This window comes from Bacillus rossius, chromosome 8, assembly GCF_032445375.1.
Source record: "Bacillus rossius redtenbacheri isolate Brsri chromosome 8, Brsri_v3, whole genome shotgun sequence".
NCBI classification, from domain to species: Eukaryota; Metazoa; Arthropoda; class Insecta; order Phasmatodea; family Bacillidae; genus Bacillus; species Bacillus rossius.
In genome coordinates, this window is record NC_086336.1 from 20,767,130 (window position 1) to 20,780,728 (window position 13,599).

The window sequence follows — 13,599 nt, forward strand, 5'->3', positions numbered from 1 at the left end:
GTCTGGAAAATACCTCCAAAGGGCATGCTAGTTGATTAGCGTGCTCCACATTGCTCGAAATCAAAGTGACACTGGCACTCACACTCCTTTCGCACAAGGCGTCTTGCACATCTTCTTGCGATGCATACGTAAATTCGAGACACCAAATCATTGCCCAAGAAATGCACACGTTCGACACCTTCCATTTAAGTTACTTGTGAGACACAGTCCACAAACTATTAAAGCCATAGAAGGTCCGTTGACAACGCAATAGGCTGCCCAAGGCACATCATGTCACGATTGGTGAACGATTCCTTCACATACACTCCACCACCCTAAATGACCGTGCTCTAGTCCGCGTGCAAGAAAGTAGTTCTGCACTTCCACTTGCCCAAGCAAAAATATAAATTTATAGTACCTAATCTGTAATCCTTATTATATAATCAATAAATATAAATAAAGCCTGCTTTAAACTACATACAATCAAATCTAAAATATTGAATGTGATTTATTGATAAAAAAAAATTACAAGACAGTTCTTTACTGATCTAAAAGCAAGTTCTGCCAACATAAGTGCAAAGTCTATCAATCATACCAACGTAATAATGACGCCCAGAAAAAAAATACTTTACTAAATTTGATTTTTTTTAAAGTAAAAAAAAAATTGTTAGTTTCAAAAAATAATTATAAACATTTACAACTTTTTTTAAGTAACAAGGTGTTACAGCTGGTAAGATTATGGGTGTGTAATTAAATCAACATGTTCAGCTTGTTTGAAAATATACATGTCCTTAGGTAAACAAGCATTTACTTATGTTAACTGTGGTATACTAAATGACTACTTGTAAAGCATTATAATACTATAATAAACCTAATTGGTTCAATTGTAAAATTCATATGTCTCTACTTAACAGAAGAGCACAGTGGACATTCTTTCATTTATTTCACTTGTAGAATTCTACCAAATATGTTTGTTTGACCTTCAAGTACCTATTTTTAAGTTTTTTTAATTGGTAAGTTTAGCAGATATATTCTTTTTCAACTACATATTTTAAATATTATCAAAATACACATTTGTTATTTTGCAAGTCGTCTGTCTCACTTGTTGCTAAGTAATTATTTCCAATTTTTAATTTTTTTTTATTCAAGCATACATACATCTGTGGTTATGGCAAGGAAAAATAAACTTTTCCTTGTCATTAATAACAAAAGTAAAATCCAGTGTAGTGAGAAGTATTTTGTATTTTACAAAGTTCTTCTATGACCTTAATAATGAATGCTATGGCTTGAAAAATCACTTTTATATTCTATAAAACTTTAGTCTAATCATACAAACATGAACATTGAAGAGCTTAAGCAGGAAGTAATCAGCTGATGGTAATTATACTGTATATACTCCTGTTGCTTTTGAACCTCTGGATGTTACGAGAAAAACATACAATAAGTAAAACCATTCTTCCTGTTGCATTTTGCTCAAGAATCCATCCATCCAAGAAAATAAATTTATTATTTTTATTGTTAAATCTAAATATGCATTACTGTGTGCAAGGAAGCTATTGTATTTTGGATTCACGTGTGATCCTAAAACCCAGTGCAATGCAGTTGTTTATTTTTGTCAGAAGTGTTTTGTAGTCTAGGCCCTTTCATAGGAGGGAATATGTGTGGATGTCATTAACAGTAACCCAGATTACATGCTGCTTGACGTAGCCTTAGAACTCACAACTCTGGGTTGTACTGATGTGTCATTCAACTTATGCTGTTAACTGCTGTTGATTTATGGGGTTGTAAAATTATGAACTGTTCCTAATTATTGAAAACTTAAGCATGTGAATGTAGTTGCAAATGTTTTAAGTCTTAGTGCTAAAAATTATCAGTTTTTTTTTTTTTTTTTTTTTTTTTTAAATTTGTCACAAACTTTTAAGTGCAGCCAGTACACTTAAGTACATTTTTAAAAATATTTGTATCAAGTATGACAATGTCGTAGAAAATGAATAATATCCTGTTTTAAAATAGCAAACTTTAAATTTAAGTTGCCAACTACAATTTTTCAAATAAGTTTGTAAATTTGTGATTTTGTCTCAGAAGACTGACTCCAGGCACTTTAATCAGAAATTTTAAACATTTGTTTATTTGCATTCAAATTAGTGGTACCATGATTTTATGTTTGTGGATTGAATCTTGCATTAGGGTGAAAAGGTTCTGTTGCAAAAGCTTTTATAAATAATTTGGCATCATGTAGTTTTAAAACTGCAATGCAGGTGATTACAGAAATTCGGTGTTTTAAACTAACTCATTCATATCTGAAGTATGACAGCTGCGTTTGTAGTGAAAAATTATCTCAAACCGGACTACATTTTAAATTTTTGGTATACCAGCATATAAAATACGTAATGTTCAAATTCACTCCATGTCAAATATTTTCTAATGTCTTATTAATTTTTGTATATAAGCATTTTAACTAAGCTACTCAGTGATTATGATAATCACTCTGTAAATTGTAAACTGGTGATGAAAATGCAGTGAATGTTAGGATGTATACTATATAGACATATTTGAAGGCTTATATTCCTATTGATAGTACTTACAACCATAATGATACTGTTAAATATATCTAAACATTACTTACAACACGTGTACCACTAAGTATTTAAATGTTTTGGCTGACTGTAACTTATGTGTACTAATGGGGCTGTAAGTTTTAATTGTATTGTGTGGCAGTGTTTTTTGTGGTGTGATGTATAAACTTTTATGAAACCTATATGGCATGTTCTTTTCTCTGGTTTGTAAATTTGTGACTCTTTGTGTTTACGAAAAATTGTTGGTTGTATTTTCTTTGTAACCTCAACCAGTGCAGCGTAGCAGTTTATAGCGCTACGTTACTTCAGCATGTCTGTTTTTTGTGTGTGTGTTTGCAATTATTTTGCTGTTGATGTTAAAAGATAGTATAGTAGAATCTCGATTATCCATGGCCCGATTAATCAGGCATTTGGTTAACTAGGTTCTCAATTAAAAATGAAACTTTTTTTTGTGGGGAGGGGGGGGGGGGGGGGGGGGGCAAGACAGCAAAGTGTAATTCATTAAGGAAAGGACGAGAAAGGAGTAAAACTAAAAACTATGTATTAAAAGTATAAATATACGGACAAAGAAACGAACTAGAATTGCCAGTGTATAAGTTACTAATAAATTTGTCTGTATTATGTAACCTAAACACATTTGAATTTGATTATCCATGACTTTTGCTTATCCGTGCTGATCTCCCCCCCCCCCCCCCTTCCCCCAATTTTTCCCAGTTCATCAAGGTTCTTCTGTAATTTATTTGTGTGATCATAAAAAAGTTGTTTCCTCAAATCCTTACATTAGGCTGAACTGGCATCATAATTATTTTGAATAAATTTGTGCTATGTTGATCTTGATGTAAATAGTAAGGGATCTTTTATTTATATAAAATTTAACATTAAAAAAAAAATTTGATACCAAAAACTGAACTGAAATGTAAACAACAGAGTGATAATTTCTAAATGAACTTAAAACACCAGCAGTATCTACATGGAATTTCAAGATGAAAAGTTTAGATAGTCTTAAAAATAAAGGCTACTCATAAAAAAACACATATGTGTAAAAATTATTGTAATTCATTAGTTATTAAAATTAAAAAAAGGATCTGGGCGAGTGTGGTGGCGGGCGGAGCGATGGTAGGGTGCGAGTGCGCAGGTTAAGGACATGCGTTGTGATTGTGCCTTTTTATTTTGTAACAGAATTTTTTTTTGTGCTGTGTCAGCACACTGAGTTGTAGAGCCGTGAAATCCTACGAAAAGAGCGGCATGCAGCTCGTAAGCCATGGTCTGCTGACCCCTGGCTCGCCCGGAAAAAATCTGTACGGGATTAGCTCAATCAATGGGTGCCGGATTTCGGCGTGTGCATAAAGACCTATAACTGTACGTATAAGGTAGCTACTGTTCACAATGAATCATTTATGCACTGCACCTAGGTGCATTACAGATATTAAATATCAAATTTTGATGTGTAACATTTTAGTTCTCGGTATACAGCATTTGATGGAAGTAATTTCATGAATGTGACGGAAGTATTTTGGAGTGGAAAAGTGTAACTATAGTGTTGCCATTTGTAGCGGATTGCACAAACCCGAGTTCAAAGCGCCAATGGGAAACTTTATAGTATTAACTTTTTGATCGATTTTAACAAGATGGCAGTATTTTCATAAAATTCCTCTTTGAAAATCAGGTTCAAAGCTAGGGTATTGTCTTTTCAAGTATAAATTCGCTTTTATCGGAGCCGTTTCTTTATATAATTCAAAATTCCAGTCTGCAAATCATATTATTCAATAGTTGACATAGCTGCTCCGGCAGTGAATTAATTCTAGCTGCGAGTGCGAAAACTATGTGTGATTCGCATCCAGAAATGTAGTTAAAAACACAATTTGCGTATTCTTATCACGTTCAGCATTATTTTAAAGAATTCTATGTTAATTTTCATGTTTGAGTTTCATATTATAAGTTTATTATTATTTGCTACATGAAACAACATGAATTTGCTCGTTACCAAAGTTAGATGTTACATATCGGTAGCAAGTACTGAAAAGACACTCTTTTTTTTTTGGGCAGGGTTTTTGCCCCTTACAAAAAGTTAAATTTTGGTGAGCTAAGAACAGACTGGATGCCCGGCCACTGTTGAAGAAAAGGGGTAGTTTTCTCTCTTCCATGCATTCCTGCCTCGAGGTTGTGCTTGTATTTCTTCCATTTATGATTGGACCATTTCTCCCAATGCACACACATTGTGACATGTGCTTTCATGTCCACCATTCCCGTTTAATTAAACTTGTACTGTGTTTTGACAGTTGTTTCACAGGGCTCGAAATAATATATGTTTGATTTTTATCGTACCTTTAGACTATAAACCTTACTATTTAAAAAATAAAATAATTATGGTGCATAGTGAGCATAAATTCAGAATTTTTATAAAGGCCTATCTGTGGATTTTTTTACTGTCAATGATTGTATATTTTTATTGTTACGCTGTTAATATTTGTGATGAGATGTAATAAATAATAATAACTTTTTCAAGAGTTTTTTTTTTTAAATCTCTTGTCAATGTATTCTGTGATTTTAATTTTTTAATTGGATCAACCTGATCATCAGAAGAGTTGAATATGTACTGCTAAGCAGTGTAGGTGTCATTTTTATTTCATATTTGTTTCATGTTCTGTAAATGTTTTAAATGTTTTCATGTGATACTCGAAAGGCAGTGGGTATTATTTTATTGTTATTCGTGAAATACATGGTACTTAACTCTCATTGTTATAAATCAAATAGCTACTGCAATCCTGCTTTTTATGCAGAATGTTTTTATATTGCGATCACAATGTTTGAATTACCATATCACTAGAATGTAACTATATGCACAAGTTGTATATTAATTCAAATTCTAAGAAGCATCACAAAAAGTGCAGTCAGGTGCTGTGTTTGCAGATTAAGAATACAGTGCATGGCAGAGTAGTCTCTTCAGTGTCTGTATGACCATATTTCTGTCTGAATTGTTTTTTTGGCATCGTTATTTAAACTCTGTGACTTTAAAATCAATGGTTCTCCTTTAGTGGCTAATCTTATACTGTGAGAAAATGAATAATTAATTATATTAATGTTTGTTTCATGTTTATCGTTGGATTTACTTGATCTGATTTTCGAGCCTACTCATTGGAAACTTGTTTCTTCTCATCTGATGTGTTGCAGCTATTGCAAGTGTAATAGTATTTACTTTTTCTTGTACATATATGTCATTTTTTGTTTTGTGTGTATGCCTCACCAGTATAACATATCAACCATTATAGATATGTTATGTTCATTGTTATTTCATTTCTTTTCACTTTTTTTGTCAAAAAAATAATCATAGCAAATCTTTGCAAATAAGGGGTATTTTATTTTGTGAGAAAAAGTAAACTAGTAAAAAGTGTGTTCATCATGCTTTGTGGTGGTCGTGTGTGTATGAACAGTGGTAGTTTTGTTTTGTACTCTTGTTTGGTACTATGGATTGTAAATGTCCACAAAATTAAATGGCAGAATGAAATATTTTGTTTTTTATTTACTGGAGATCTTTATGAATGATTACAACTGTTCCCATAGTTCAGAAGATAAAGCTTTGATATATTATTATTTTTTATTTATTGGCTTTGTGTCTGTGTAAATACTTAAACATTTGTGGAAGAAAGGTTTCTCTGCAAGCTTACTAAAATTTTCACATCAGTAATGTTGTAATTGAACATTGTTTGTTCAGGGTGTATCGTATTTCTGCACATGAACTTTAACCATAGTTTCTGTGGGCTAAAAACAATAGAAAAGCAACATGAAAAAATTTCCATGAAGATAATTTTTCTGTCACTACGTAAATTGAATTGGAAATGAAGCCGATTATGGCTGGTGATGTGCAGCTGGTAGTGTGTGCAAGTGCTTGTATGTACAGTAAGTTGCTAAATACATGGTCTCTGTCACCCGAGAAGTATCAAACCTTTATGGTACAACGGGCACATTGTCATAGTTGATTCGTCTTTCCTTCAGTCACTTGAGTTGGCTGGGAAGCTGCAGTATTTTCACAGAAATATGTACTAAAAAATATTATTTTGCTATATTTGCAGGGACAGGATTATATGGTGAATTGAGACAAGCCAAAATAAAACCGAAAAGAATGTCAGTACACCATATAACCCCAAAATGCAAGTAAATACACTATAATCCATAAAGCACCAAAATGCAGCAAAAAATCATGAAATTAATCAAAATATTTAATCAAAACATAACTAATATTGCGATAACTTAATCTTTTAATATATTTAATTGAATTGAGTAAATTATTTAGCATAGAGTTAGTAGCAAAATGTATGTACTAAATTAATTCCAAAAAATTTTACTTTTTTTGATTTTGTGACTGTTATTAGCAAATATTTTTTCCATTTCAACATTGGTACATTTTTCAATTGCAAATATACTTAACTGATTTATTTTTATTGTTTCCAGTAGTTGGACATTTATATTACAGATTATTATATTGTAAAAGTGTATCATCATGTATCAGTCAAAATGACACTGTTTTTTTTTAAGTAAGTATATTTGAACAAGTAAGTGTTGTAATTGTTGAAAATTGTGCTATCTATGAATAAACAAAGTTCATAAAAAAATTTAAAAAATAATACAGAATTTTTTTTTTTTTTTAAACTAAATTAGCCTAAAAATAAAACTGTAAAAATCTTGTTTCTTAGTACCTCACTTAGCACTTCTTCAGATTGCACGAATTCATTTAGCGCAAAATCTCAGCAGGCAAAAAAAAAAGTTGGGCATGACGCCACAAAGTCTGTTTCAACTTTTGTAAACCACAGATTTGCCGTGGCATATAGTTAGCCTTACAAGGGTGGAAGAGATGCGCGTGCAGGTCTGACTACGCTATTGGCTGTTGTACAAACATAGGCTATGGCAAGTTAAGTTGCGGCTATGGAGTGTAAAGGACCAAATGTTTTTACTTCCGCCTGTATGCCGCCGTGCCGTACCGTTGTCGCCTGGCAACAGACCGGGTGGTGAACTCAGTCTAGCCAGTGGCAGGGAACTCGCACAACACAAAGCAACGTCTGCCCATTCCTTTGCTGGTAACTGTACGTGCGCAAGCACCTGCAGTGGGAATTATAGTGGAATCATGACTTCCAAGTGAAGCATAATGCATCATGTTCAAGCGTTTGAGACAAACTAAAAATATTACGGCGTGCAGAATGTCATGAAGGCCACACTTATGTTGGTTGCTCTTTAGTTTTAAGCAAGTCAACTGTGCGCACAATCGTATGAAATAAGAACTCTATCAAAAGTTTATATAAGTCTGATGCTGTTGGTTATACTAGCGGGAATATATTTGACATTAGATACTGGAACAGAAATGAACAGTTGATTCACATGGGAAAGGTTGTTAAATATACTTTGCAATGAAAGAAATAATTATTGACCGGACAGGTTTTGTGTGAACCAGGAGGTGATACGTGAATAAGCACTTTAATTTTTGAAAAATTAAAATGTAACTATCCGGACAGAAATATTGGTTACACTGTCAGAAAAGGATGGCTTGGAAAGGTACGCAACGTGAGCAAATTAGCCAGCCGACTCATGTTTCGCATTGTCTTATTTATCATACAAAGTTCGATGGGAGGCATATAAAGATAAATGGTGTGAGATATTTATCATTCAGTGTTATTCTAAGAATTACTTTACGTAAAGTATATTTTCGTGCACAATTTTGGAACACATTAAATATATTAGCCTTACTATTTATGGAAACTAATGCTTCAGAATATGCAATTTCGAATAACACGAAGGATGGATTTTTAATATATCTGTAGATACTTTATTATAAAGCTCATTTTTCTTTACTGCATCATATGCCATTTATTATTTATTGGTCACTGTGCAGAATATACAAGAAAAAATATTGATGTGGAAAAATGTACCATAATTCAAAAGACCCTGGCCGTCCGATTAGTTTAAAAAATGTCTGGCCTTGAAAAAAAATGATAATGGGAGTCAGTGGTCTAAACGTTAGCAGTTCTTGACATCCACTACTGCAAACATGGGTAAGTCTAGAACTTGGAGGAGTGCTGCAAGGGCACTGTACATGCAGAATGAGAAGATGAAACATTCATCACAAAGAGATTGCAGTGAAATATTTCTAGGCTATCTGAATGGTTGCAATGATCATAATTCCAACTGTCCCTAATTGTAAAAAACAAAGTGTGCACATCTACTATTAATTAGTTATGTAGAATGTTAATACCAGGATTTATAACCTTCCTTTAATTTAAATTGTAATAATTCCTGTTTGGTAATGGTAGGTTGTTGTTGGATGAGTTGTTTCCATCATGGGTGTGTATAGAAGCAGTACACGGCAGGCGTAAACCTTTTGTACAAAAGGTTATCTTTTATCATAAGCATGAGCCTTTACTCTGGTGTTATCTCTTATCAGGTTACTGATATTTTCTTGAGTCATTTAATTCCAATGGAAGGTGTGGAGAAGCAAAGCTCTCTTATCTAGATGTGCTGTTTTGCTAATGCCGAGAATTTTGTGGTGAATTCATTTTAAAATGTGCTGTTCATTGGTGAAATGAAGAATTCTGCATCCAAAAAGTATATAATTTTTACTATATTTCATATATTTTTTATTGTTAAATCTTTTTTGCAGTAAGATAAAATGTGAAAGGTTTGTCATTGTGGCAGGATTATTTTTTTTGGCATTACTTTATAAAACTTTGTGAGGAATTAATTTTTTAAGTTATAAGTGAAAAACAGACATCTGTTGAAAATGGAGTACTCTGAGGTAAGGTGTTACTTTGTGTTTCATTTGAATTTATGTTTTAAGTAATCTAATTTGTTCATGTAATCATCTACATAATTTGCTGGTGTGACAGAATCATCATAACAAGTAGCTAAATAATTACATACTATAGTTTTATTTATTTTAGTTTGTAACATTATCAGTGGGGACCAGACATATAGACAGGTACAAAACAGAAAATAAAAGATAATACAAAAACAAAATAAAACAAAACAATAACAGGAACAAAAATGGTCACTTCCATGTACCTGAACACTCCCTCTTGACAGCACCAAAGTAGGCAAGCCCTACCTGAGGTGAAACCACAGCAGGTACACCTATCCCTCACTTAGCACGAATAATTTGTTCCTAAAAATGCTCGTGTTATTCAAAATCGCATATTCTGAACTATTAGTTTCCATGAATAGCAAGACTTAATTTATTTAATATGTTCCAAAATTGTGGAGGAATATACTTTACGTAATATAAATGCCTTTGAATAACACTCAACTATAAATATTTTACACTTTATTTTTTATGCCTCCCATCACACTTTGTATGACAAATACGACCCTGCGCAATGGGAGATACGTGGTTATGTACTTTATCGTCAGTCGGCTGGCTGACTTGCCCGCCTGGGCATGACCTTCAACTCACGTCGTTTACTTTCTCAAATCATCCTTTACTGACAGTGAAACCGATATTACTGTCGGGATAGTAATAATTTATTTTTTCAAAATTTAAATTGCTTATTCGCGTATCACCACCTCGTCACACCAATCCTGTCAATCCAATTTTTTTTCATTGCAACATTTATTTAACAACCTTTTCCACGTGAATCATCTGTACATTTGTGTTCCGGTATCTAATGTCAAATATAATCCCGCTAGTACAAACAACATAATCAGACGTACATATATAAACTTTTGGTAAAAGTTCTTATTTTGTATGATTGTGCGCACAGTTGACTTGCTTAAAACTAAAGTGCGACCAACATAAGCGTGGCCTTCATGACAATCTGCGTGCCATTATACTTCTAGTTTTGTCTCAAAGACTTGATGACGATAAGTGATAAAGCATGTACAGTTACCAGCAGCTGAATGGGCAGATGTTGCATTTTTTTTAGTGAATTCCCTGCCACTGGCTAGACTGAGTTCACGGCCCGGTCTGTGGCCAAGCGACAATGGTATGGCACGGCGGCATATGGGCAGACATAAAAAAATTTGGTCCTTTACACTCCATAGCCGCAATTTAACTTGCCTTAGCTGATGTATGTACAATAATCGATAGCGTAGACAGACCTGCGCACGATTCTCTTCCCCCCTTGTTTGGCTAAATATATCCCACAGCACATGTTCACACAAATTTAAACAGACTTCATGGCATCATGCTCGACTTGTTTTTTTCCTGCCGAGATTTCGTGCTAACTGAAGTTTACAGACGTGCTATTTGAGACTGGGGCAGTAAAATTTAAATCGTGCTAAATGAATTCGCACAATCTGAAGCCGTGCTAAGTGAGGGATAGGTGTAGTTGCATCCACAGTTGGCCAACACACGAAAACAAGCATACGAGATACTTACAGTGACTAAAACAAAAGTAAAAATGTAGTGTATTGACTTAAGTGAACCAAAATTTTTGATAAGATTTTATTAAGTGTCATCTAATTTGTTATTTATTTCGTTATTTCCTAATAATTTACCAAATGATACTTTACCGTGGGTCGTGTGTGCCAGAAATAACTTAATATTTTCAGTGCAACAGAGTTTTATTCAGAGTAGTTAAAAATATGTAACATGCATAATTAAATTTTTGAACATACTCTGATGAGTGCATTAAGAATATATTTAAAAAAAAAAAATAAGCATCAATGAATAGTAATATATTTAAATATATATAAGTTAAGTCTGAACTCAACCAAAAAATTTCGGCTGCAGGTTCATCACGAGAAAAAAATGAAAACATCTTGTATTGGTTGTGGTCGCTGTCCCCTAATGTTGTTGGCTAATTGCTGATGTGGTGCTTCCCTTGAGGTTGAGCTTCCTTACACTTGGTGCTGATGATTAGGAGCGTCCACGTAATTGAAGTGACCACATTGTCTACGTGTCTGTATGTATAGTGCCAACTCCAAAATGCCCTCAACTTTTGGTGGACAAGTAAGAAATACGTAGATAAATAAAAAAAAATAATTACTGTCTAAAATGCTTCCAAAGGCTGGTATATACCTCTAAAGTAAGTTGAAGATAGGCAACTGATTTGTTGGAAATAAAAAGAGAAAGTATTTTAGATGGAAGACAAAAGTCTGGCTGATGTTTAATTAGATAGAGCTCTACTTTAACTGCGAAACTCGTTGATGTACAATATCGTCATTGAAATAATTCGAGGCAATGCCCTCATTCATCATACATTTTTGAGAATTAGATTGGTTTAAGGTAAAAGGTAATTTTATTGCTTTGTCTTGAAAAATTCCTGAAATTGGTTCTGTAGATATTTTTAAACATCGTGTGCACATCATGTATCAAAACTCTCCAGTCCATTAGAAGCAAAATTTTAAATTCTGAGATATTTTGCACAATTTACAACGTTGGTTTCACATATTCTGCTCAGTAAATTTGAATTAAGACACTCCCTTTGTGTATATTTATTAGTGATGTGCGAGTCTCGGCATCATCGAGAACGAGTCGAGACAGAAATTTTCTCGATCTCGTCTCGAGATAATTTTTTTGGCTCGGAATTTTCGAGAATTTTGTAAACAAGAAATAGGTTAGGTAATATAATATATTGAGGCAGCATTTTGCGTTGCGTGTTGAAATAATTAACATATCTTCAACGTAACGTAGATCGAATAATATAAAATATACTTGTTACGATAGTATACACGATAAATTATTAAAAAGTTAAAAACGAACAACTTCCGTTCACAAGTCACTACATGAAACGGTAAACGTAAACAATGAATTGTGCTGTGGTTATCACATTAAATTACAGAAGAAAATGATTATTTTCCGTTAATAAAACCAACATTAAAGTTAAAAATAAATCATTTTCGGTATCAATATCAAGTATCAACGTAAAACGGTACGGTAAAAAATAAAAATATAAACATGACTGCAGAATTCTTCCGCGATTGCATTTTGTTTTATGGCCTTAGGTTATACATACGGCCAGCAGTATATAACAAGCAACATGATGTTTAAATTGCGGTCCGTATCGATAGTGACATATCGATAGTGGTGAATGTTCAGACTTTCATGATCAAGTACCGTCCATGGCTCAAGGAAACTGTATAGACTATGGAGTCAATAACGTATGTTTACATACGACAGTAGGCAAATAAACTGTTGAGTGTTAAGGTAAAGTTGTAATTGCAATTGCAATTGTGGATACGTGATAAAATTATTGAATAATTATGTATGTTTGTCAGATTATTGAGTTTTACTTTTTTGGATCATATTATCCTGTTAACTAAAGTACAGATTTCTCGATCTCGACTCGATTCTCGAGAATTTTTAAATTGCTTTCTCGATCTCGTCTCGAATTCAAAAAAGTCTTTCTCGCACATGCCTAAATTATTTATAGTTCATATTGTCCTCCTATGATTTTTATTTTATTTTATACATAAATTACCATATTTTCACTCCATTAAAGATCATATAATGTATTAAACATCCAATATGTTACTGGCTACTCTGTACCAAATTTCATCAAAATCAGTTCAGAAGTAGAGTTGTGATTAGATAACAAATATTTAAACATCCAAGCTTTTACAGTTAGATATTAGTAGGATATTACTAAACAGATAATTATCTATACTCAAAAACAGTAGGTGTCTGGCATACAGTACTACCAAAAATAGTCATTTAAAGATCACCACTCACTCATATTAACTTAAGTGTTTACCTACTTTTTAAATGGAGTATAACCACTTTTACATCTCCAAAACTAATAAATGTAAAATGTTGTGCGCTTGGATGTTTGTTACTCACTTGTGTCTTTACTAGATTAAGTCTGGAACATAGGTAGCCAATATACATGATTAACACATACACTATGTTAAGAGACAAGATTAGGGTTGGGTGGGGTGAATGTGATACAGTGTAAAACTTGGGGTGAAAGTGATACATTAAAAAAATTTACTTTTTGCTATACAATAAATTTGAAGAAAATACATTTGCTTGCCTGTTCTTTATACGTCCCCATTCCATAATGAATGTTATAAACGTTTAGCTACATTTTATAGGAAATGAAAAAGTCTCAAGCAAGAAATA

The 13,599-nt window shown here is 33.0% G+C and overlaps 1 protein-coding gene across 6 annotated transcripts in view; it reads left to right on the plus strand.

Moving 5' to 3' along the window:
• The first annotated feature begins 7,188 nt into the window (after positions 1-7,188).
• Positions 7,189-13,599, plus strand: part of LOC134535576 (uncharacterized) — a 70,504-nt gene continuing 64,093 nt past the window's right edge. For 2 of the 6 annotated variants that reach the window (XR_010075646.1, XR_010075647.1), the window contains exon 1: positions 7,189-9,146. Coding sequence is in view for 1 of the 6 variants with exons in the window: in XM_063374775.1 (XP_063230845.1) it covers positions 9,322-9,336 (15 nt within the window). In the remaining 5 variants the exon portion in view is untranslated. The other 4 variants (XR_010075649.1, XR_010075645.1, XM_063374775.1 and 1 more) reach the window with 4 other exon arrangements.